Source organism: Cherax quadricarinatus, chromosome 1, assembly GCF_038502225.1.
Source record: "Cherax quadricarinatus isolate ZL_2023a chromosome 1, ASM3850222v1, whole genome shotgun sequence".
NCBI lineage: Eukaryota > Metazoa > Arthropoda > Malacostraca > Decapoda > Parastacidae > Cherax > Cherax quadricarinatus.
In genome coordinates this window covers 2,140,623-2,166,143 of record NC_091292.1, presented here as the reverse complement: position 1 = coordinate 2,166,143, position 25,521 = coordinate 2,140,623, and the positions used below count along the sequence as shown (strand labels likewise).

At 39.0% G+C, this 25,521-nt stretch overlaps 1 protein-coding gene across 4 annotated transcripts in view; it reads left to right on the top strand.

The window, feature by feature from the left end:
- p115 (General vesicular transport factor p115) overlaps positions 1–25,521 on the top strand; it is a 93,289-nt gene that overhangs the window by 43,884 nt on the left and 23,884 nt on the right. For all 4 annotated transcript variants that reach the window (XM_070082343.1, XM_070082527.1, XM_070082471.1 and 1 more), the window contains 4 exons: positions 11,468–11,677; positions 16,291–16,582; positions 22,076–22,297; positions 23,824–24,035. In XM_070082343.1, the coding sequence (XP_069938444.1) occupies positions 11,468–11,677; positions 16,291–16,582; positions 22,076–22,297; positions 23,824–24,035 (936 nt within the window). The remainder of the gene's footprint in view (positions 1–11,467; positions 11,678–16,290; positions 16,583–22,075; positions 22,298–23,823; positions 24,036–25,521) is intronic.

Sequence of the window (25,521 nt, the reverse complement as noted above, 5' to 3'; positions counted from 1 at the left end):
GCATGAATACAGTGGACCCCCGGTTAACGCCTGGATCGGATAGCGCCAAAATCGGATAACGCCTCGCTTTGACATGAAAAAATTGACTCGGATAACACCTAAAAACTCGGTTAGGAGCTTTCATCCCGAACATGTCGGCACAACGGCCTGAGCGGGCCTGGCCATTCACTCTGTGTACCAGCCAGTGTGCCATTGTTTACAAAGCCAGTGAGGACGATTCCGCGTGTACATGCGATATATTTTGTATTATTCTATTGTTTTTGGTGCTTGTAACTGCTAAATAAGCCACCATGGGCCCCAAGAAAGCTTCTAGTGCCAGCCCTATGGCAAAGAATGTGAGAAACACATATAATTGAAGAAAAATATGAAAATGGTGGTGGTAGTGGGTGGTAGTGATGGTGGTAGAGGGTGGTAGTGATTGTGATGGTGGTATGGTATGATAAGGGATGGTGAGGCTGCCACTTCTGACAAAAAAGCGGCTGAAAAATATGTGCAGCACTTTAAGGGGTACATAGAGGCTGAAAAATTGAAAACTCACAAGTGTTCAGTTGTGACGAAACAGGCCTGTTTAGGAAGAAAATGCCAAACAGGAGGAAAAGGCACTCCTGGGACACAAGCCAGAAAAGGACTTGTTTCCTGAAGTGTTGATGGAAGGGGATTTCCCTTCCAAACAATAGAACACCTTCATCCTCTGCCTTCCTCCTGTCTCATCACTCATCAACAAGTCCACAATAAAGGTAAGTGTGATGTTATTATTGTTTTATTCATCATGTATCATTGTTTTCTGTGTAGGGAAATGTATATTTAATGTAAAAAATTTTTTTTGTTTAATACCTGGAATGGATTAGTTGGATTTTCATTATTTCTTTTGGAGAAAATTAATTCGGTTAAAGGCAAGCTCTCTGGAATGGATTAAAGGTGTTAACCGAGGATCCACTGTAGTTCATTTTTGTAATAGAAAAGGGGACAAGAAATATTGTAAGAATTATAAGGGAATAAGCCTGTTGAGTGTACTGGGTAGGTATCAGAATTATTATTAAAAGAGTACAGTGGACCCCCGGTATTCGATGGCATCGGTATTCGATAAATCCGATATTCGATGCATTTTAACGCAAAAATTTCGCCTCGGTATCCGATTGAAAGCCCGGTATTCGATACGATTCGTACGAGACGTGTCCACGTGTGGCCTGAACTGCCCCGTGTGTGCCGGTGTTTACAAGCCAGCCAGTGTGCGCGCATCTAAGGATACATTCGGTACATTCCATATTATCACTGTTTTTGGTGCTTGTTTCTGCAAAATAAGTCACCATGGGCCCCAAGAAAGCTTCTAGTGCCAACCCTGTGGTAAAAAGGGTGAGAATTAGTATGGAAATTAAGAAAGATTTTGAAGGGTTTGGAGCTAACTCTGAGAAGCCTATGCCAGTTGTGGAATCCATTGTGCCTACTTCAAAAATTAAGGAAATGTGTGCACAGTGGGTTGAATTGCAAACCTTTATGGATGAAAGTCACCCTAACACAGCTATTGCAAGACAATGACAATGTTGTGGCCCATTTTAGACAAATCGTAAAGGAACGGGAGGTACAGAGCTCTATGGACAGATTTGTTGTGCGACAGAGGTCCAGTGACTCTCAAGCTGGTCCTAGTGGCATTAAAAGAAGAAGGGAAGTAGCCCCGGAAAAGGACTTGCTACCTCAAGTCCTAATGGAAGGGGATTCCCCTTCTAAACACTAACACCATTCACACACTCCCCTCCTCCCATCCCATCAATCATCACCAGATCTTCATTAAAGGTAAGTGTCAATTATTCTATTGTTATTATTCTATTGTTATTGTTGTTATTGTAATTATTCTATTGCATTAAACTTAATATTTCATGTGGTAAAATGGTTTTTTTTCATACTTTTGGGTGTCTTGCATGGATTAATTTGATTTCCATTATTTCTTATGGGGAAAATTGATTCGCTTTTCGATATTTTCGGTATTCGGTGAGCTCTCAGGAACGGATTAATATCGAATACCGGGGGTCCACTGTAATGGGAAAGACAATAGAAATGTAGAGGAAGAAGGTAGTCTTAGGAGGAAAGAGGTGTGTGGCTCAAGTGTTTCCTTAGTAAAGTACACCTACCATCCGACTTACGACCTGCTTGACTTACGATCACTTGACTTACGACCGTGTTTTTTATGCCAAATTTCTGGGAAATAAACAACTATTTGTGTTGTACACAGTGTTTATCCTAAACCTTACAGGATAAAATACAGTACTAACAACATAAAAAGTAAAGTAAAACATGAAATACCAAAATAAAACAATAAAATAGTCATTACAAAAATGTTTTGTTGATGTTCAGTAGTAAAGTTCGACTTGCGACCATTTCGACTTACGACCGGTTTCTCGGAACCGAACTCGGTCTTAAGTCGGATGGTAGGTGTATACATGTATAAATGAGCACTACTCATGCTAGAGTAGAAAGTTGTTTGTTGCATGTATAGACTTAGAAAAGGTATTAGTTAATGCTTTAGAGAGGTTGGAGCAAAATTGGATGATTTGAGGATATGTCTGAAGTGGAGGAACTGAGGGTTAGGGAGTCATCCCAGGAAAGGTGGGGGGGGGGGGGAAGTTAAGGAAGTTTTAAGTACTAGGGGCTTGGATATCAGATAGGCTTATGTGAATGTGTTAGGAGTGAGTGAAGGCAAGTGGTTATTATGAATTGACGTGCTGTTGGTGTGGGTAAGGTAGCATTTATGGAGCAGTTTAGGGAATCTGGTTAGCTGGATTTGAGTCCTGGAGGTAGGATGTACAGTGCCTGAGGGAGGGGTAAGGGATGTTGCAGTTCCAAAGGGCATCTGAACTGTGTCCTCTGGCAAGACAGCGATTAAATAAGTGACAGTGAAAATTTTTCATTTTTTCGAGTCACCCTACCTTGGGGGAAGATGGTTGGTGAATTAAAAAAGAAATGGGCCGAAGAGGATACAGGACAGTGTAGTAAGTGTTCCAAATGTATGGAATAGGTATTAAGGTAGGTATATATGTACTGTTGAAGTGGTTTGTGTGTGTGTGTTCTTTATCTGCACAAGAGAAGGAAAGGTATCATAGGATTCAAATTCAAATTCAAAGTTTATTCTCTATAAGGATTACAATGCTGAGTTTACAGAATTTGGTTATTGTATTGTTTACATGTAGTAAAATAATAATTACAGAGTGTACCACTAGAACACCTAGCATGGCTAGGCATTTCGGGCAGACTTAAATTAAATCTTAAGTTTAAAATATTACAAAATTATGAGGTAAGTTGGTATTATGGCTAAGTGACTAAATACTAGTTTGTGAGTTTAGCAATGTGAATGCTTTTGTTTTGGCACTATACATAGTTTCAGTATTGGAGTATCACAGGCCAACTTATGACTAGTTAAGATTCATTATTTTGAGATTGAGATTGATATTTCTGTTTATGGTCAAATGGGTGAGTGAGCGTAAGTGTTAACCACCAGGTGGTATTCGTGTAATTAGTTGACAGGGTGTATCAGGGAGATAAGATGTTTTCTGATGGTAGTTTTGAAGGTGATGAATATGTCTGCAGTTTTAGAATTTTCAGGTAGGGTGTTCCAGATTTTAGGGCCTTTGACATACATTGAATTTTTGTAAAGGTTTAGCCGGACATGGGGAATGTCATAGAGATGTTTGTGTCTGGTATTGTGCCTGTGGGTTCTGTTGCAACTATCAAGAAAGCGTTTTAGGTCAAGGTTAATATTGGAATTTAAGGTCCTGTAGATGTAGATTGCACAGTAGTAAGTGTGGATGTACTGAAGAGGGAGTAAGTTTAGATCTATGAAGAGTGGGGGAGTGTGTTGCCAGGGATGGGATTTAGCGATTATTCTTACTGCGGCTTTTTGTTGGGTTATTATTGGCTTTAGGTGTGTTGCTGCAGTTGAACCCCAAGCACATATAGCATAGGTGAGGTATGGATATATAAGTGAATGGTATAGTGTGAGAAGGGCAGTTTGCGGCACGTAGTATCGTATCTTGGAGAGGATCCCAACCGTTTTGGATACTTTTTTGGTTATGTGTTGGATATGGGTGCTGAAGTTCAGGTTGTTGTCGAGGTATAGGCCTAGGAATTTGCCCTCATTATGCCTGGCAATTAGAGTGTTGTCGATCTTAATGTTAATTTGTGCACATTTTGCTCTGCTACCAAACATAATGTAGTAGGTTTTGTCAGTGTTAAGCGTAAGTTTATTGGCTGTCATCCAAGTCGATATTTTGATCAGCTCCTCATTAACAATGCTGTTGAGGGTGGCAAGATTAGGGTGAGAGATGACATAAGTCGTGTCGTCAGCAAAGAGAATGGGGTTCAGGTGTTGAGATACGTTTGGAAGATCATTGATGTATATGAGGAAGAGCAGGGGACCAAGGACACTTCCCTGCGGAACTCCAGTATCAACCTATGGTTGAGAAGAAGTCGTTTATCTTGTTAGCTGTGTCAGTGGGATGCAGTGGTGTTTCATTAGGTTTAGTTAGGGCAATATTCTTGTTTTTTTTCAGTTTTTGGGTCCCTAGAATCTGAGAGAGTGTTTTCCAGGTCTTTTTTTATATCTCCTCTTGTGTCAGTGAATCTACTGGAGTAGTATAGTTGTTTGGCTTTCTTTATTACTTTGGTGAGGACTGATGAATAGTGTTTAAGAATATCTTTGTGTATTAAGCCCTGTCTATATTGCTTTTCATATTGGTGTTTCTTATCAATGGATTTCAGAATGGTGCTGGTTAGCCATGGGCAACCAAGCCGTTTGTTTGTGATCTGTTTCGTTTTTATAGGACAATGTTTGTTGTATAGTCTAAGTAATTTGTTAAGAAAAATGTCTGTCCAGTCGTCAATACCATTGGCCTTGGAGAATTCTGTAGGCCAGTCAACAGTCTCTAGGTCAGCTGTGAACTTCCTTATTGAGGCCTCATCATGGAGTCTAAATGAAACTTTGTTGTATTCAAGTGGTGGTTTACTAATGTTTGTCAAGAGGAAGGTAGGGTAGTGGTCTGTAGTGCTATCTGTGATTATCCCTGATTTAAGGGGGGCTAGTATATTGGTCCATATGTGGTCTATTATGGTTGCACTCGTTTCAGTGAGCCTGGTTGGTTTAGTTATTGTTGGTATGAGAAGTGTGTTGTTCATATTGTTGATGAAATCAGTTACAGGCTGATCATCTAGTAGGCCAAGGTTGATGTTGAAGAGAAGGTGGTGCTTATTCATTTGTCTGTTTGTTATTAGTGCCTTTAGTTTCTCACTGAAATTTGGGATGTTTGTGTGGGGTATCCGGTAAATGGCACCATTTGTTATAGGCGTCTTAAGGTTTTTTACAGTAAAATTAGCAAAAATGTATTCTCCATATTCATCACTAAAGCAAGTGGTGCTCATACAAGATAATTGGTTAGAGTAATAGATGCAGTACCACCCCCAACTTGGTATGGTCTGCAGTTGTGGATTGCTGTGTATCCTGGTAGAGGGTAGATATCTATTATGTCCTGCTTAAGCCAGGTCTCAATAAGAATAATGCAGGAGAAGGGTGTCTTTAGTGATTCAAGGAGTGCCAGGAGGTCATCATAGTGTTTGCTTAAGGACCTGATGTTGTAGTTAAGTACTGATAGACTTTTAGCATTGTTTAGGATAGTGCTGGCTTGTGATGCTGTGTAGTAAAGGCAGTTACTTTCCAATAGGTTTTGATTGTGTGTCAGATTATGGAGGTTTAGATCAGGGTCAACGTGATCAATCATCTTCTAGGTTTAAATTATGGTTATTTATATCCTGAGTTGTGGGTTGAGTTTTAGTACTGATATCTGTAGTGGTGGGAAGTTTGGACAAGTATATAGCTATAGCATTTTGGTCATGTAGAGTATAGTCACTAATACACATAATGGAGTTGGTGTTGTCTATGTGTTGTGCTGGAATGAGCTAAAGTACAACTAGGTATAAACTAATAATATAAAAATACAAATTAAAAATAGCACAAGACTCTCACTTGTAATTGCACTATGGTCTAATATAATGAATTTGTTATTGACTATGTATTGAGCTAGAATGAGCTATAGTACAACTGAGTTTAATCTAATGATATAAAAAAGGCACAAGACTCTCAATTGTAATTGCACTAAGGTCTTGTAAACAACTTATATAAGAATTAGAGTATAACTAGATTTAAATTGACAAGATAAAATATGCAAGTTAAGGTAGCAAAATAATAAAAAAAAGTAGAAAAAAAATATATGAGGTAGTTGGTACTAGTTAGCAAAAGATAGTTAAGGGCCTTGAACAATAATATAATTGAAATATACACTAATTGCACACACAATATAGTCACTAAGATATGAAAACAATCTTAGAATAGGACTTATAATATAAACTTATAATATAAAAATACAAATTGAAATGGTACTTGCAATTGCACTAGAGTCTGGTATAGGTTGTTGACAAGATCAAGAGTATAACTAGATTTAAATTGACAAAATAAAATTCACAAATTAAAGTACCAAAAGAATAATAAGTAAAAAATAACAATGGCAATGTCTTGGTTATAATATGATAGTAAGATGGTAGACAGGTACACAGGTACAAAGGATAATATAAAGGTTGGAGTTGAATATACAAACTTGGAAATTTGGCAACAAAATGTTATGGGAAGTATAAAATAATGATTAATGTACAAAAGTAAAATTGACTGGTAGTAAATATGGTGTTTAATAAAATTTTAGTAAGTAATAATGATTACAAAATAAGTGAAAAAGTAATGTTTATTTCTTTCAAAATTGCACTGGTTGTTATACTTGAGGTTATATGGCAGTACAAGGTAATTAAGAGTACTCTAAGATAGTAAATGTGGTATTAAAACTGGTTAAGGTAATTAGACAAGTAATGGTTATTAAATGATGTCAAAAATGTTAAGAGTAAATTGTATTGATAGTAAAAATGGTAATTATTAATTTTAGTAAGTAATATCAATTGATAGTATTTAAAAAAATAGGTAGTAATATGGACAGAGAAAGTATTGATTCAGCTAATATTTAAGCAAACAATAGTAAATAAGAAAATTAGATAAGGTGACTTATGCTTACTAGTAAAATCACAAAATGAGGTAGTTGATTATTTAATTACTAAGAGATTGTACTACGAGATTTGAACAATAATGGAGCAAAACATACACTACATTACGTAGGCTTTTAGGTTGGACATTTAGTTATTCTCTGTAAGATCAGTATCCCTGAGAAATCGTGATAGATCATTCTCGTTCGTGATTGTGTACAGTTGACCTACATTTGTTTTCCTAACTAGAATTTTCCCATCCCGTGTGAAGCATTGGTGTATTGTGTCATTATTCTCCCGCTTAAGTTTACTGACTCTATACAGGAGGTTCTGACGTTTTTTGGTAAGACACTCGTTTATGTATACCTCTTTCTTTACTTTAATAGATGCAATTATTAAGTCTTTTTTCCTGTCATGTAAGTGGAATCTAAGCATAACACTTTTTCTACCATGGGATCCTAGTAACCTGGCTTCTTTTATTTCTGACTCTGGTACAATAACACTTGTTTGGTCCTTTATGATCTGCAGAGTAATTTCTTTACTGTTTGTTTGGTTCATATCACTGGGAAAAAGTGGACTGTTAACTATTACTGCGTCCGATAGTTTATCTTGCTCAATTTTATCTTCTTGGAGAGCAAAGTAGTCACTGAACTGGTTATCTAAGTTGTTCTTCCATTCTTTTACTGCTTCTTCAACCTTTGTATTAAGAGATTTTATTTGTTGGGTATGGCTATCTATGACTGCTTGGATGGTCTTGTCACAGTCATTCCTGGTGTTGATAACTTTTGTTCAAGACTGAGGATTTTGTTCTCGAGTTGTGTCATCCTGGTGTCTTGTTTTGTTAGTGTCTCTCGAAGATTCATATTTTCAATAACTAAGGTGGAGATGCATGTCTTTAGGGTATCTGGATCGTTGGTTATACCTGAGAGACTACTTGGTAGGTTGAATCCGGGGAAGAGAGGGGAGGATGGGCTGGTGGCAGCCATGTTTGTTGTTATTGTTGTGGTGTCGCCTTGAGTGGTGGTGAGAGGGGTGGTTGCTGGGCCGGTGTCCTCCTGGCTACACTTGTTGAATAGTTGATTTTTCGGTGTTTTCTTGCTGGCCTTGGTGCTGTTTCCTCTTAGATTGCGCCTCATAATACTACAGGATTTGTTGTAGTTAAGAAAAAGTAGTTATACAAAGCTTGGGGTTACGTTGTTCGGCTGGCAGCGGGGTGTTGCTTTCGGTTTGTGGGCAGTCTTCCTTTGATCTCTAATATTTTCGATTTGTAGGTTTCACTGTTGGTAATCTTTGGTCATTCTGGGTGCTACGTTGGGTAGTGCAGTTTTGCTTGTAACTAGGTCATCATAGGAGCATTGGTGGCTCTGATAGTTGGAGAAAAGTACGGAGCTTGGAGGTCGCTGCTGCCGCTGCCGATTGGCAGAAAGTATACATAGTTGTGCTGTATAAGGGAAAGGGGACAAGAGAGAATGTAAGAATAATAGGGGGGATAAACCTACTGAATATTCCAGGTAAAGTTTATGGTAGAATTGTTTTTAAAAGAATTAGGGGTAAAACAGAAAGTATGATTGCAGATGGGCAGAAAAGATTTAGGAAAGGTAGATGTGTAGACCATGTGTTTACATTGAAGCATGTAAGTGAGCAGTATTTAGATAATGTTAGAGCTATTTGTTGCATTTGTGGTTTTAGAAAAAGCATATGATAGGGTAGCAATGTGGCAGATGTTGCATAAATATGTGACAGAACCCACAGGCATAACACCAGACACAAACATCTCTGATATTCCCCGTGTCCGACTAAACCTTTACAAAAATTCAATGTTTGTCAAAGGCCCTAAAATCTGGAACACCCTACCTGAGAACTCTAGAACTGCAGACACATTCATCACCTTCAAAACTACCATTAGAAAACATCTTATCTCCCTGATACACCCCATCAACTAACTACACGAATACCACCTGGTGGTTCACACTTACACTCACTCACCCATTTGACCATAAACAGAAATATTAATCTCAATCTTAAAATAATGAATCCTGTGATACTCCAATACTGAAACTATGTACTGTGCCAAAACAAAAGCATTCACATTGCTAAACTCACAAACTAGTATTTAGTCACTTAGCCATAATACCAACTTACCTCATAATTTGTAATATTTTAAAATTAAGAAATAAACTAAGTCTGCCCGAAATGCCTAGCCATGCTAGGTGTTCTAGTGGTACACTCTGTAATTATTATTTTACTACATGTAAACCACACAATAACCAAATTCTGTAAACTCAGCATTGTAATCCTTATAGAGAATAAACTTTGAATTGAATTGAATTGAAAAGCAGTTGAGAGAGTTTATGCAGAGTGAAGTGCAAGTTAGAATATATGGGAGGGAGTGGGGGACTTCCCAGTGAATGTAGGACTTGCACAAGGATCCAAGATGTTACCTTGGTTGTGTAACATATTTATAGATAGAGGATTGTAAAGGAAGTGAAAGCTAGTATGTTGGGAAGGGGTTTTGAATTGACAATTGTTAGATCTGACATTAAGTGGGAATTATCTTAGTTGCTTTCTGCTGTTGAGATGGTTCTTTTACAGAATCTGAAGACAAGTTACAAAGGTTGGTAGACAAATTTAGAAAAGTACATAAAAGGGCAAGGTGATGAGGGTAAAAAAAAAAAAATCTAGGTAGTGATAAATTGAATATCAGATTAGAGGAAAGGAGTATGGAGGAAGTGGGTGCATTTAGATACATATTTGAAGATATTAAGAGATGGGGTCTATGAAAGATGAGGTGAACCTTAAAATAGATCAGGGAAAAGGTGGGTGGTGTGGTGATGTATCTGTGGGAAGAAAATTTATCTGTGGAGATGAAAAAAAAATGGTAGTGTACCAGAATATAGTGGCACCAACATTTTTATGTGGGTATGTAGCATGGGTTTTGAATGCTGCAGCGAAGAGGTGGCTGGAGACAGTTGAGATGTCATATTTGAGAGCAGTGTGTGGTGTGAATATCTTGCAGAGAATTTGCAGAATAGAGATCAGAAAGTGGTATGGAGTCACTGAGGATATAATTCATAGGGCTGAGGAGTTTGTTGAGTTGGTTTGGACATGCATGGAGAGAGACTGGAGAAGAATAGGTTAACAAAGAGAGTGCATAAATCTGGGATGGAAGGTAGGAGAGGAAGGGAGTCATCCCAGAAATAGTTGGAGGGAGGGCTTAAGAGGCTTGGAGTTTTAGGGGCTTGAGCATCCAGCAGACATGTATGAGTATGATTGATAGGAGTGAATGGAGGAGACAGATGGTTGTTAATGGACAGGCTATTGGAATGTGAACAAGGTAACTTTTATGAAGGGATTCAGAGAAACTGAATTTGAGTTCTGGAGATAAGTAGAGCAGTACCTTCACTCTGAAGGAAGGGTGAAGATGTTAGTCAGAGGATAATCTGATTATGATGTCAGCACAATTCTAGAAAGATGGTGCCTAAATGAATGCTGATGAATGTTCTTTTTTTTTTCTTTGGGGTCATATTGCCTTGGTGGGAGAAGGCCACTAAGTTAAAAAAAAAATAGTACTGAAAATATCTGACCAGAATAATACTTTTCTTTTTGAACAATCCTGCCATATCCCACCAAGGCAGGGTGACCTCAAGATAAAAACGAAAGTTTTCATTTTAAATTTAGTAATTTATGCAAGAGAAGGGGTTACTATCCCCTTACTCCCGGCATTTTAGCCGCCTCAGACGGCATGCATGGCGTACAGAGGAGAAGAATAATACTTGCAGTAACAAATTAAAGTTGGATACATTTATATTTAAAAGGGATATAGAAAGGCACAGGCTTGGCAATAGAGTTATGGATGAGTGACATAGGTTACCAAGTACCGTCACTGAAGCAAAAACTTTGGGTATCTTTAAAGCTAGATTTAGCAAGTATGTAAGTGGGAGTAGCTGTGTGTGAGTAGGACCTGCCTGATGTGGGACAGTAGGCCTACTGCAGTCTCCTCTATAATGTTTTTCAAACATCTCTCTCATTTACTGCTGTATCAGCCTCTCCTCTTATTACTCTTTCTACATTACCAAACCATATTGGCAGTTCTTCCACTCTGCATTATATTATGATTAGGTTATGCTTTAGATTTTTCAGTTAAATATTTTGTAAGTGCATTGACATTCTGCTAAGCGAATGTGCTTAAATGCAGATTTATATTTTTTGAGAGAGTAGGAGTTATTTTATAATGGCCTTTGATTATTATTAGTTGTCAATATGGCATTCATTACAGGAAGCTTCTGTACTTAGTTTTAAATACGGCACTCAGAATATTGAATTCATACTGTCACTTTCAGCCTCCCTGAGAAAGTTATTGAATTGTATTTCAAACTTGTTCATTGCTGAATTTTCATTTCAGGAAAACATGTTGCGAGTGCAGTTAGCCACAAGTGTGGGGAGTGCAGCTGTGTCACTGCTGCAGCAGTGTACTTCCATTCTTCAGGCCCGATCAAAAGTGCTTACTCGCTTTGGCATACTTATGCTTCTTTCTACTTGGTTAGCTCACTGCCCTCTTGCTGTGCAGACCTTCCTTGCAATACCCACTGCTGTTCCATATCTTACTACTCATGTAAGTTAACTACATTTTATACAATGTGCATAACTTTATACTTGTCTGATATTGCTGCTTTATTATAATGGTAACCTTGAAATTTTTTCTTTCCTCTTTATGAAAATGAGGCCCTTTCTTCCCAGAACATCAGTATCTGACTATCAAACTTATTATTATTATTATCACACTGGCCGATTCCCACCAAGGCAGGGTGGCCCGAAAAAGAAAAACTTTCACCATCATTCACTCCATCACTGTCTTGCCAGAAGGGTGCTTTTCACTACAGTTTTTAAACTGCAACATTAACACCCCTCCTTCAGAGTGCAGGCACTGTACTTCCCATCTCCAGGATTCAAGTCTGGCCTGCCAGTTTCCCTGAACCCCTTCATAAATGTTACCTTGCTCACACTCCAACAGCACGTCAAGTATTAAAAACCATTTGTCTCCATTCACTCCTATCAAACATGCTCACGCATGCCTGCTGGAAGTCCAAGCCCCTCGCACACAAAACCTCCTTTACCCCCTCCCTCCAACCTTTCCTAGGCCGACCCCTACCCCGCCTTCCTTCCACTACAGGCTGATACACTCTTGAAGTCACTCTGTTTCACTCCATTCTCTCTACATGTCCGAACCACCTCAACAACCCTTCCTCAGCCCTCTGGACAACAGTTTTGGTAATCCCGCACCTCCTCCTAACTTCCAAACTACGAATTCTCTGCATTATATTCACACCACACATTGCCCTCAGACATGGCATCTCCACTGCCTCCAGCCTTCTCCTCGCTGCAACATTCATCACCCATGCTTCACACCCATATAAGAGCGTTGGTAAAACTATACTCTCATACATTCCCCTCTTTGCCTCCAAGGACAAAGTTCTTTGTCTCCACAGACTCCTAAGTGCACCGCTCACCCTTTTCCCCTCATCAATTCTATGATTCACCTCATCTTTCATAGACCCATCCGCTGACACGTCCACTCCCAAATATCTGAATACATTCACCTCCTCCATACTCTCTCCCTCAAATCTGATATCCAATCTTTCATCACCTAATCTTTTTGTTATCCTCATTACCTTACTCTTTCCTGTATTCACTTTTAATTTTCTTCTTTTGCACACCCTACCAAATTCATCCACCAATCTCTGCAACTTCTCTTCAGAATCTCCTAAGAGCACAGTGTCATCAGTAAAGAGCAACTGTGACAACTCCCACTTTATGTGTGATTCTTTATCTTTTAACTCCACGCCTCTTGCCAAGACCCTCGCATTTACTTCTCTTACAACCCCATCTATAAATATATTAAACAACCACGGTGACATCACACATCCTTGTCTAAGGCCTACTTTTACTGGGAAATAATTTCCCTCTTTCCTACATACTCTAACTTGAGCCTCACTATCCTCGTAAAAACTCTTCACTGCTTTCAGTAACCTACCTCCTACACCATACACCTGCCACATTGCCCCCCTATCCGCCCTGTCATATGCCTTTTCCAAATCCATAAATGCCACAAAGACCTCTTTAGCCTTATCTAAATACTGTTCCTTTATATGTTTCACTGTAAACACCTGGTCCATACATCCCCTACCTTTCCTAAAGCCTCCTTGTTCATCTGCTATCCTATTCTCCATCTTACTCTTAATTCTTTCAATAATAACTCTACCATACACTTTACCAGGTATACTCAGCAGACTTATCCCCCTATAATTTTTGCACTCTCTTTTGTCCCCTTTGCCTTTATAAAAAGGAACTATGCATGCTCTCTGCCAATCCCTAACATACAGTCTGTACTAGACATTTCTGCCAGATTTGCAGACTTTCAGAACAATCTAGTTTAGCTAATCGGTTTCCCTTAATCCTGTCATAAATTTTGTTACCTTGCTCACACTCCAGCTGCAATAAAAAACACTAGTCTTAATTGTCTGACAAGCAGTTGGAGTTTGAGCAAGATAAAATTTATGAAGAGATTCAAGGAAATTGATTAACTGTACTTGAGTTCTGGAGGTAGGATGTACAGTGCTCACTCTGAAGAAGGGTTGGGGATATGGAAGTTTAAGGAGATATTTGAATTGTAATGTTTGTACACTTCTGACAACCAAGGTAGGGTAACACAATAAAGGAAACACATAATTTTCTTTTTAAACACATTGGCCATCTCCCACTGAGGCAGAGTGACCCAGAAAAAGAAGAAATATGTTGACCATCACTCACTCCATCACTCTCCTGCCAGAGGTGTGCCAGTACCACAGTTCAAACCTGCAAAAATCCACACCGCTCCTTCAGAGTGTAAGCACTGTACTTCCCACCTCCAGGACTCAAGTTTGGCTAACCAGTTTCCCTGAATTCTTTATAAATGGTACCTTGTTCACACACTAACAGCACATCAAGTCATAAAAGCCACTTGGCTCACTCATTAGTATCTAACATGCTCACACATGCTTTCTGGATGTCTAAGCCCCTCACATACAAAACCTTTACCCCCTCCCTCCAACCTTTCCTAGGATGACCCCTATCTTGCCTTCCCTCCACTACAGATTTATGTGCCCTCCAAGTCATCCTATTTCATTCCATCTTCTCTAAATGTCTGAACCACCTCAACCCCTCTTTAGCCCTGCATCTCCTAATCTCCAAGCTGCAAATTCTCTGCATAATATTCACACCACATTGCCCTCAGACTTCTTCCAATCTCCTCTTAGTTGCAACATACACAACCCTTGCTTCACACCCATATAAGAGCATTGGTACCAGTATACTCTCATACATTCCTCTTTCTGCCTCCATGGATGTTTTTCTGTCTTCACAAATGCTTCAGTGCACCACTCGCCTTCTTCCCCTCGTCAATTCTGTGGTTCACCTTGTTTTTCATAGACCCATCTGCTGACAGATCTGAACACATTTACTTCCTCCATGCTCCCTCCTCCAATCTGATATGTAGTCTTGCATTACTTTGTTACTCTTATAACCTTTCTCTTTCCTACATTCAGTTTTAATGTCCTTCTTGTGCATACCCTCCAAAATAAGTCCACCAACCTTTTCAACTTCTATTCAGAATCTCCTGAAAGTAAAGTGTTATTGGCAAAAAATCAACTGTGATTAGTTCCACTTTGCATTATTATTATTATTATTATTATTATTATTATTTTTTAACATGCCAGCCATTTCCCACCAAGGCAGGGTGACCCAAAAAGAAAGAAAAAAAAACTTTCATCATCATTTAACACTTTCATCATCACTCATACATAATCACTGTCTTTGCAGAGGTGCTCAGATACGACAGTTTAGATGTCCCTCCAAACTGCCAATATCCCAGACCCCTCCTTTAAAGTGCAGGTATTGTACTTCCCATTTGCAGGACTCAAGTCCGGCTAACCGGTTTCCCTGAATCCCTTCACAAAATATTACCCTGGTCACACTCCAACAGCTCGTCAGGTCCCTAAAACCATTTGTCTCCATTCACTCCTATCGTAAATGCTCACACATGCCTGCTGCATGTCCAGGCTCCTTGTACACAAAACCTCTTTTGCCCCCTTCTTAAAGGTTTTCTTCTTTTTATTTTTAGTAAGCCGTACAGGAAAAGGGGTTGCTAGCACATTCCTCCTGGCATTTTAGTTGACTTTTATGACATACATGCATGGCTTATGGAGGAAAAATTCTCATTCCACTTCTTCATGAATATGAAAGGAAAATAATAAGAACAAGAACTATTAATATAGGTAGTAGGTTGGTAGACAGCAACCACCCAGGGAGGTACTACCGTCCTGCCAAATGAGTGTAAAACGAAAGCCTGTAATTGTTTTACATGATGATAGAATTGCTGGTGTCCTTTTTTCTGTCTCATAAACATGCAAGATTTCAGGTACGTCTTGCTACTTCTACTTGCACTTAGGTCACATTACACATACATGTACAAGCATAAATATACACACTCCTCTGGGTTTTCTTCTGTTTTCTTTCTAGTTCTTGTTTATTTCCTCTTATCTCCATGGGGAAGTGGAACAGAATTCTTCCTCCGTAAGCCATGCGTGTTGTAAGAGGTGACTAAAATGCCGGGAGCAAGGGGTTAGTAACCATTTCTCCTGTATAAATTACTAAATTTAAAAAGAGAAATTTTCGTTTTTCTTTTTGGGCCACCCTGCCTTGGTGGGTTACGGCCAGTTTGTCGAAAGAAGAACTATTAAAAAAAAAACTCGAGTGAGTGTGTATACACAAATGTGTACATACATGTGTAGTGTAACCTAATTATAAGTAAAAGTAGCAAGTTATACATGTTGTCTTGTGTGTTTTAGATAGAAAAAAAGACATCAGCACTCCTACCATCATGTAAAACAAATACAGGTTTCTGTCTTGCACTCATCTGAATTTTTTACCACACTGGCTGTCTCCCACCAAGGTAGTGATAGAATTCTTATTATATAATTATATGTGTATCAATGTGATTTAGCTAATGTATCATAGCCAGCTTTAAAGTAAGTCACAAGATTATGGCTGAAACAATTCACATCTAACTCATAAATTGGAGAAAAATAAATAGGCAATGTTCTGGACTCCAGGACTGTTTTTATTTCCAATTTGTGAGTTAGTTATTAATGGACATTTTTAATTTGCATGTGATTTTATGTATTTTTTCAGGTGAGTGCTAATGAGCATGATGAACTTGAGATGGTTTGTCAGGGTCTTTGTGCATTCCTGCTTGGTCTGTGTGTCCAGTTTAATGACGGCAGTGGTAGCAACTTCTCAAGAGAGAGTCTCAAGCAGCTTGTGAGTGATCGTATTGGGGCAGAAAACTTTGGTGATAAATTGAGTAATATATCAAGAACAGAAGTATACTCAAAGGCTGCAAAATCACCTCAGCTGGCAGCCAAACAACCTTCAGATCTCGTGTTTGATCATGAATTCTGCAGGCTTTTCAAGAGTTTAGAAGGTTTGACTTTTTCAAGTGTATTCTTTTCAGCCATCTTTAATCTCAACTCTCCCTGCATAGTTGGGCCAGATCATAATTTATATACATTACAGTGGACCCCCGAGTTTCGCGATTAATCCATTCCAGAGAGCCTGCCGAAAGTCGAAATTGCCGAATGGCGAAACCATTTTCCCTATAAGAAATAATGGAAATAAAATTAATCCGTTCCAGACACCCAAAAATATTAAAATTAAATATTTTTTTCAAATTAAGTAAAGATTTACATACTGAAAACAGTGAGAAATCAAGTACATGCATATAAAAAATAATAATAACATTACACTTACGTTTACTGAAGACTTCTGGGTGGATGGAAGACAGGAGGAGGGGATAGGAGGAAGGTGTACACTATTGTTTGGAAGGAGAATCTCCTTCCATTAGGACTTCAGGTATGAAGTCCTTATCTGGGGTTACTTCCCTTCTTTGTTTTTTAAAGACACTGGCACTGGGAACAACTTGAGTCACTGGAACCCTGTCGCACAAAATATCTGTCCAGAGAGCTCTGTTTCTGGCGTTTCTTTAAGATTTGTCTGAAGTGGGACACAACACTGTCATTGTACGGCCTGCAACAGCTTTGTTAGGGTGAAGTTCATCCATAAATGTTTGCACTTCAGTCCACTTTGCACAAATGTCCTTAATCTTTGCAGCAACAGCACACTTTATTTCCTTTCCTTTCGCCACGATTGAAGTACTGGTTGAGTGGGGTTTGCCATACATCCTGGCAAGCTCTGTAACACGCACTCCACTCTCATATTTTTCAGTGATTTCCTTCTTGAATTCGATCGTGTTCCTCACTTTCTTTACCAAAGGGCTTGTACTAGCTTTCCTTGGGCCCATGGTGACTTATTTAGCAGTTGCAATCACAAAAAGCAATTGATTATTACGTATGAACCCACGGGGTGATGGTCACATGTTGGTAAACAATGGCACACTGAGCATGAATGGCATGGGAGACTGGCTTTGTGTGCGCGGTGATGGGCAGACGGGTACCAGACGGTCGCCGAATCATGAGTCTAATCACAAAACGCGAGGCCAAATTTTGCCGAAAAAACTTGCCGAAAGTCAGATTTCACGAAAGTCGATGCCGCCGAAACTCAGGGGTCCACTGTATATTGTAAATACACTTCTCTGTAGTACTTGCTTGCTTGAAAGGAGTTATATCTATTATCATTATCTGCTCTGGTAAGTAAAACCTTTATAACATTAAAAGCAGTTGCTCTTTATATACAGTATACAGTGGACCCCCGGTTAACGATATTTTTTCATTCCAGAAGTATGTTCAGGTGCCAGTACTGACCGAATTTGTTCCCATAAGGAATATTGTGAAGTAGATTAGTCCATTTCAGACCCCTAAACATACACGTACAAACGCACTTACATAAATACACTTACATAATTGGTTGCATTGGGAGGTGATCGTTAAGCGGGGGTCCACTGTATATTTAACCTTGTCTGTATGTTTTCTCTAAAACTTGTGTTTTTATTGTTATAAATTTTTGGGGGCCTTTTTCATTTGGAGAATGATTTTTTTTTTTGGGGGGGGGGGAAAGAAATATAAAGTGCAGCATAGCAAGGAGGCTGATTAAGGAGAGAATGAAAATGTTCGGTATAAGGCTAGGAATCGAGTTTTTGTGATAAATGAAGTATTAATAGAAGTTTATTGTAAAAGTATTTTGGAAGATATGAAATATATTAACTAGTATGAAGTTTTAATTTTTTGGCTAGAGAAGATAGCAAGGGAGAAAAGTAAATATATAGCAAATTAAATTATGGGAAAATAGCATATGTGAATGAGACATATACACAAGTTATTAAGTACAGGGAAAAAAAAAAAAAAACAATGTGTGAGAGTTTGAACTCATGGCAAGTGAGTCCTTAAACTTGCCATGGGTTCAAACCCCACCTGTTCCCTGGTTTGCTTGCAATTGTGTTATTTCGATTCTGTGAGTCATAAGTACAGGGGTTTGAAGATTTGCCACAAGGTTTTAGAAAGTGGTACTGAGCCAGATCATTAGGAAAAAGTTGCAATTGTAATATTATATAAAAGTAAACATGCTACAGAAGCATTAGATTACTAAATGTGTTTGGCAGTGTGGCAGGCAAGTTAATCATTAAAAGAGTACAGAAAATAAATGAGGATCTGGTCAGTGATGCTCAAGGTGGATGTCATGAAATAAGTTGTGTGGATCAGATACTCATATTGATAGCTAACAGGAGAGGCATGTAAGAAGAAATGTTGGGTGTACATATATATATGGAGTTTGAATATGATGAGTATATGATAAAGTGACCAGGGAAGTTTTGTCATTTGTTAAAGGCATTGAAGTTTTGTAGTGTTGTACGAAGCTTGTGAGTTTAGCACTTAAGTTGATTATGATAATAAAGAAGTTTTGTAAAAAATGTGTATAAGAGATTTTTTTTCTCAAGACGTCGGCCATCTCTCACCGAGGCACGGTGACCATCTCTCACCGAGGCACGGTGACCATCTCTCACCGAGGCACGGTGACCATCTCTCACCGAGGCAGGGTGACCATCTCTCACCGAGGCAGAGTGACCCAGTAAAAGAAAAGAGACACTATTTATTTACTGCTCGTACATATGGAGGTGGGAAGTACAGTGCCTGTACTTTACTGGAGGGGGTTTGGGATACTGGCTGTTTGGAGGGATGACATCTAAGCCCAGCAGTATTGTTGGGTACACACACATACTTGCATCTTCCTTGTCGGAGTTCATAAGTTTGAACCTGAAGCGTTAAAATGTATATATATATATATATATATACAGCCTCTCCTCACTTAGCGATGTACTCGTTTACTGACGCCTCGAACTTACAATGGGCTCTGACCAGCATTCATACCTAAATAATGTATATTAGAGCTGATATCCTCTATTCTGTTTATTTCAATATACAGTACACTACTGTATAAGCATTTAAAAATATACCAGAAATGTTATAAATAGTGCAAAGGTGACATTAAAACAATATCAAAGATGGTTGACACAAACACTCTACCATTATAGTATGCTTCTTACTGAGCAATGAATTCATTTAATGACGTGGCCTTAGGAACAGAACTCCATCGCTCAGTGAGGAGAGGCTGTATTTCAAAACTGTTGTATCTGAGTGCCTCTGCAAAGACAGTGATTGTTTGTGAATGATGGTGAAAGTGTTTCTTTTTTGGGTCATCCTGCCTCGGTGAGAGATGGCCAATATGTCAAAAAAAAAAAAGTACTGATTGAGTTATCATGTGGAATTGCTTGCTTACAAAAAATAATATCACATACAAAGTTTGTTAGAGGCTGTGTGACTGTTCCCATAACCCATAATTAATGCAATAGAAAATTACCTTACATTTAGCACTTTTATGGCAGTTGCCACCACAGCATCAAATGATGCTGGCAGGTTTCTCTATTGCCCATAACAGTTACAAATGACATGGCATTTGTTGCATCAGTAATATTGTAGGAGAAAGGAACTGTACTGTGTATGGCAGAACTTGGAGCTGTAGTTGCAAGGATCAATTCTTTGATCCTGATCCTGCATCTTAACTTGCCACTCTCCAGATTCACTCCATCATAGCCTTGTGGGCACTATCAGGCATGTGCATGTATGAAGCCTGTGTGTTAAAACTGCATCACACACCTTAAAGATACTCAGACCTGAATACACTGAAGCCTGTTAGGCTTCCAGTGTTGCCACAAATAGTTTCTTAATCAAGCACCCAATGTTAACTCTGATAGCCAAGTAAAAATGTCCATGCTTCCTTATATTCTTGGTTGTGCAAAGGTAAGTCTTGCCACTCACTGTTGGTTGTGCATTCCAATGGCCACTATTCCACTTTCATATTGTTTATTGACACCTAGACAGGTCTTAAATTTTGTCCTGTCTAATTTTCTCAAAATTTATTAAATCCTCTATTAAGTACAGTGGACCCCCGGTTATTGGCTGATTTGGTTATCGGCCAACTCGGTTATCAGCGGGTTTTTTGGCGCCCGGTTATTGGCTGTTCACTCGGTTATCGGCCGTTTTGGATGCGTCCATCCGCCGGCTGGGGCAGCTTGTGCTTCAGTTTGGCTTTGTCTCTCGGTGGCTGAGGAAGCTTCTGCTCAAACATCCAAACATTTCACTTGTTTACCATTGTTTTTAATGGTTTTTCTTGCAGTGCAACTGTGAAATAAGTAAAGATGGCTCCAAAGAGGGAGTGGCTTCCAGGACTTTGAACTCTGCTTGGAGAAAACTGTGGCCAGATTGTGTCCAAGAGAGGGATTTTGAAGGGTTTGAGGCTGACCCTGACCCTGCCAACCTTGTGGACTCTATTGTGGCACTGGGGAAGTCCCTGGGGTTCGAGGTGAGTGGTGAGGATGTGGAAGAGTTGGTGGAGGACCACAGGGAAGAGCTAACGACTGAAGAGCTGCAAGAGCTTCATCTCGAACAGCAACAGACTGCAGCTGAGGAACTTGCTTCAGAGGAGGAGGAGGAGGGAGTGAAGGAGGTGCCTTCTTCAGAGATTAAAAGAGGTGTGTGCAATGTGGACTAGGGTGCAAGCTTTTGTAGAGAAACACCACCCTGACAAAGCTGAAACAAGCCATATCTGCAACATGTTTAGTGACAAAACCCTGTCCCACTTCAGGGAAATCTTAGAGACGCCAGAAACAGAGTCACTGGACCCCTGTCCAGTAACTCTCAAGCTGGTCCTAGTGGCAATAAAAGACAAAGAAGGAAAGTAACCCCAGAGAAGGCTTTGCTACCTAAAGTCTTTATGAAGGGGGATTCCCCTTCCAAACACTAACTCCTCCATCTTTCCTCCTCCCTATCTTCTTTGATTCTGTTCAAAGGAAGACTCTCTTTCAAGCAGTACATACCAAGCAAGAGGAAACGCTTTGGTATAAAGTTGTTTGTGCTTTGTGATTGTTACAGTGGTCTGGTATTGGATATTATTGTGTACACTGACATCATGGCATTTCGGTTGACAAACGAGATGTCACACTGTTGTCATCAATTCACCCTAATGAAATGGCAGACAGTGGCAGGCAGCATAGAGAGAGAAATGAACCCATTCTAAAACCTGCAGCTGTGATTGATTACACCTTCAACATGCGTTCAGTGGACAAATTGACATGCAACTGATTGTGTTCGCAAGAGTTATAAGTGGTACATCAAACTGCCGAATTCTGTTTGTCTGTCACCAGACAAATAGTATTCAAGTACCAAGGAAATGCACCTGCAATTGACCGCCCACCAAATTATCAACAACTACCTGCTCGTCTGAAGCATGGTGATTTTGGTTATCGGCTGACCTTCTGGAACGGATTACAGCTTAATTTTTCTCTGATATTCTTTTTATTTTTATTTCTACACTTTTAATGGTAACTCCCTTAGTGGGTAACCATAAGTGTGCCATTAAGGGTAGCAATTTAGGAATGTCACACAACTATTTTATGTACATATTTCAGTATCGTGTGTACGGGCAGTAACTCCCCAACTGATGGTTGGTAATACTGCAGAGGTGTGCCCAGCAGAAGTCACTAAATATAAAGACATTATACGAGATCAGGATGCCGAGATCACTCGGCTAAGGGATCTCTTAAGAGACATACAGAGAGAAATTGAAGAAGTCAGAAGTGACAAAGAACAGTTGTCATCTAAAGTTCAACAGCTTCATGATGAAAATACAGGTTTGTGTGAACTTGTATAATCTACTGTGTTTAAATTCATGATCAAAATTCTGGTTTGCCTGAACTTTTATAATATACTTCAACAGCTTCATGATGAAACTTCTGCTTTGTATCAAATGTTACAATGTACAGTACTATATGTCAACAAATTTGTGATGTAAATACCAGTTTGTATCAAATGTTACAATGTACAGTACTATATGTCAACAAATTTGTGATGTAAATACCAGTTTGTATCAAATGTTACAATAGAGGTTATGCAAGCTATTCATCCATAAGTGTAGAAAATTATTTAAATTAGGAAAGTATATGATTTTTCTGAAAATATCCTTCCTTTTGTATCACTGTCATTGGGCTGTTTTCTCTATAAAATTTCATTCTGTTTGGGAGCATTACTTTTGGAATTATAATATGGTGCATGCACTCTGAAGGCAGGGGAGGAATGTTACAGTTTGGAGAATCATTTGAATTGTGATATTTGCGAACTTCTGGTATGACAAGTATTGAATGATGGTGAATGTTTCCTTTCTTGGATCACTCAACTTTGGTGGGAAACAGACAGTGTGTTAAAAGAAAGTTTTTTTTTTTTTTTATACAAATTGGCCATCTCCCACCGAGGCAAGTCGACCCAAAAAGAAAGAAAAAATCCCCAAAAAGAAAATACATTCATCATCAGCATACATAAGGGGGATTACCAACAGACCCCTGGCAGTCTTCAAGCTGGCACTGGACAAGCACCTAAAGTCGGTTCCTGACCAGCCGGGCTGTGGCTCGTACGTTGGTTTGCGTGCAGCCAGCAGCAACAGCCTGGTTGATCAGGCTCTGATCCACCAGGAGGCCTGGTCACAGACCGGGCCGTGGGGGCGTTGACCCCCAGAACTCTCTCCAGGTAATCATTCAACACTTTCACCTCACTAACACATAATCACTGTTTTTGCAGAGGTGCTCAGAATACAACAGTTTAGAAGTATATACGTATAAAGATACACAACATATCCCTCCAAACTGCCAATATCCTAAATCCCTCCTTATTAAAGTGCAGGCATTGTACTTGCCATTTCCAGGATTCAAGTCTGGCTATATAAAATAACCAGTTTCCTTGAATCCCTTCGCTAAATATTCCCCTGCTCACACTCCAACAGCTCGTTAGGTCCCAAATACCATTCGTCTCCATTCACTCCTATCTAACACGCTCACTATGTCCAATGATATCTAGAAAAAAATGCACATGGACATCAGTTCAAATGACCCTGCTAAGGTTCATGTGTTTGGACTGGTCTGTGAATTCTTTGCCTTTCTTGCAAAGCAGCTAGAGAGGAAATGATGGCGAATGTATATTCTTTTTTGGGTTACCTTGCCTCGGTGGGTAGAAAATGGCTGAGTTAAAAAGTTATTTGGTGATAAGTAACATAGTGTTAGTATAGTTATATGGCTGATACCAAGTAATCAGCTATAGGAATTGATGGGATATCAACAAATTACAGATTAACAAACCAACATTATATATTGTTTTCATCTCTTAACAGTACTAAAAGCTCAACAAGGCATTGCAGTAAAATCTACAGCTTCATCTGTAGAAGCAAATATAGTTGAAAACCAGAAAGAAAGCAGTGGTGAGAGCATAGAAGAGTTAGCACAACAAGTAGCACTCCTTCAGCAACAGTTAGCAGAAGTAACCCATGCACGGGATTATTATTATTATGAAGTGTACAAAAAGGAAGCTGAACTAACATCCTTGGTGAGTATCTACACACCTGATCCTTAACCCCATCACTGTCATGACCCCTAAAATTAAAAGTCCCATCATAGTCACAATTTAAAAAAAAATAACTCCGAAAATGGTAAAGAATCTTCTTCTGAAGGTGTAGACCCCAAAAATGCAAAATTTGATGGAAAACTCATGAATTTATGCAGGTGCAAAGTTGGCAGTCTGGGCACAGTTTATGCATCAGCAAGTTTGCCTACTTTGAGACCTATTTTAGGCCAATCTCATTGTTCAAACTGGTATGCCCATGCAGTTGTCAGAACTACCATATACATTGTGCAGATTTGGGTAACTTGGCCAATTGTACACAAAATTTATAAAATTCCAATTTAAAAACATAGTCCAAAATAAACACTGTAGGCATTCCAGCCACAAAAGTAACCTTCCTTTTGTTCATTAATCATATCCCAAGGCTTCTACTGTATAACACTTGCCCTCCATTTTTTATCCATTATCACATATGTGGCCAGGTCTCAGACCAGACTGCAGTGGAGTTGACCCCATAAACCCTCTCCAGGCATAGGTATACATTACTAAATTTAAAAAGAGAAGCTTTCGTTTTTCGTTTTAGGTCACCCTGCCTTGGTAGGATATGGCTGGTTCATGGAAAAAAAAAGTCTAAGTATGTGATGCATTTGTGTGATGTGCCATTACTGTTAGATCTGTTTACTTATTTGGATTTTATAGCAGCTAGTTTTTTAATTAGTTGCAGTAGTGTAGTATCATAATCCAACCTATCTTGTGCAGGCAACATGAACATCATGTCACTATCTTTATAATAATCTTTCCTGCAAGTTAGTGTCCGCAAAAGAAATCATCAGCATTTTGCCATGTTTATTCTTGGCTGTGATGAAAGGATTCATTATTTAGTGTTTTATTAATTTATCAGTGCAAGAAGTAGTCTTATTTTGCCTTCCAGCATCTATCTTCCTCTTGGGAACCTCATGAGGCATGAGATTGGTTGCAGTATTCTTCACCTTCTGCATTGCCAGTTTAAGTCATCCAACTTACTTGGCTATCTCACAGTTATGTCCTCAAGCCAGGGCCAAAACAGAAACCTTTTTTTTCCATACTAAGCTTACAGGGGCCCCATTGTGATAACTGGTAACTCGAATATAAGCTTTCAAATAATCCCAAATAAGTCCAAAATAAGGTCAAGAGCACACAAAAATGCATTTCCTTATAGCAACATATAAGCTGCTTGACATATGATCACCCTCAGTAACATTGCCCATGGGCTATCTAGTACAAGAGAAAGAAATGCAACATTGAAATTTTTCTATTTATTTTTCATTGTCAGTTCAACTCATTTTGCTGGCACTACATACTGGAATGTATAGGCAGTTAGTGCAGACATACAGTGTCATCCTATTTTTATCATTACACTCATGTATACCTCTTTTTACATTATAGAAAGAAACAATATAAAAGCTTATTTTATATTCATATATACTGGGAA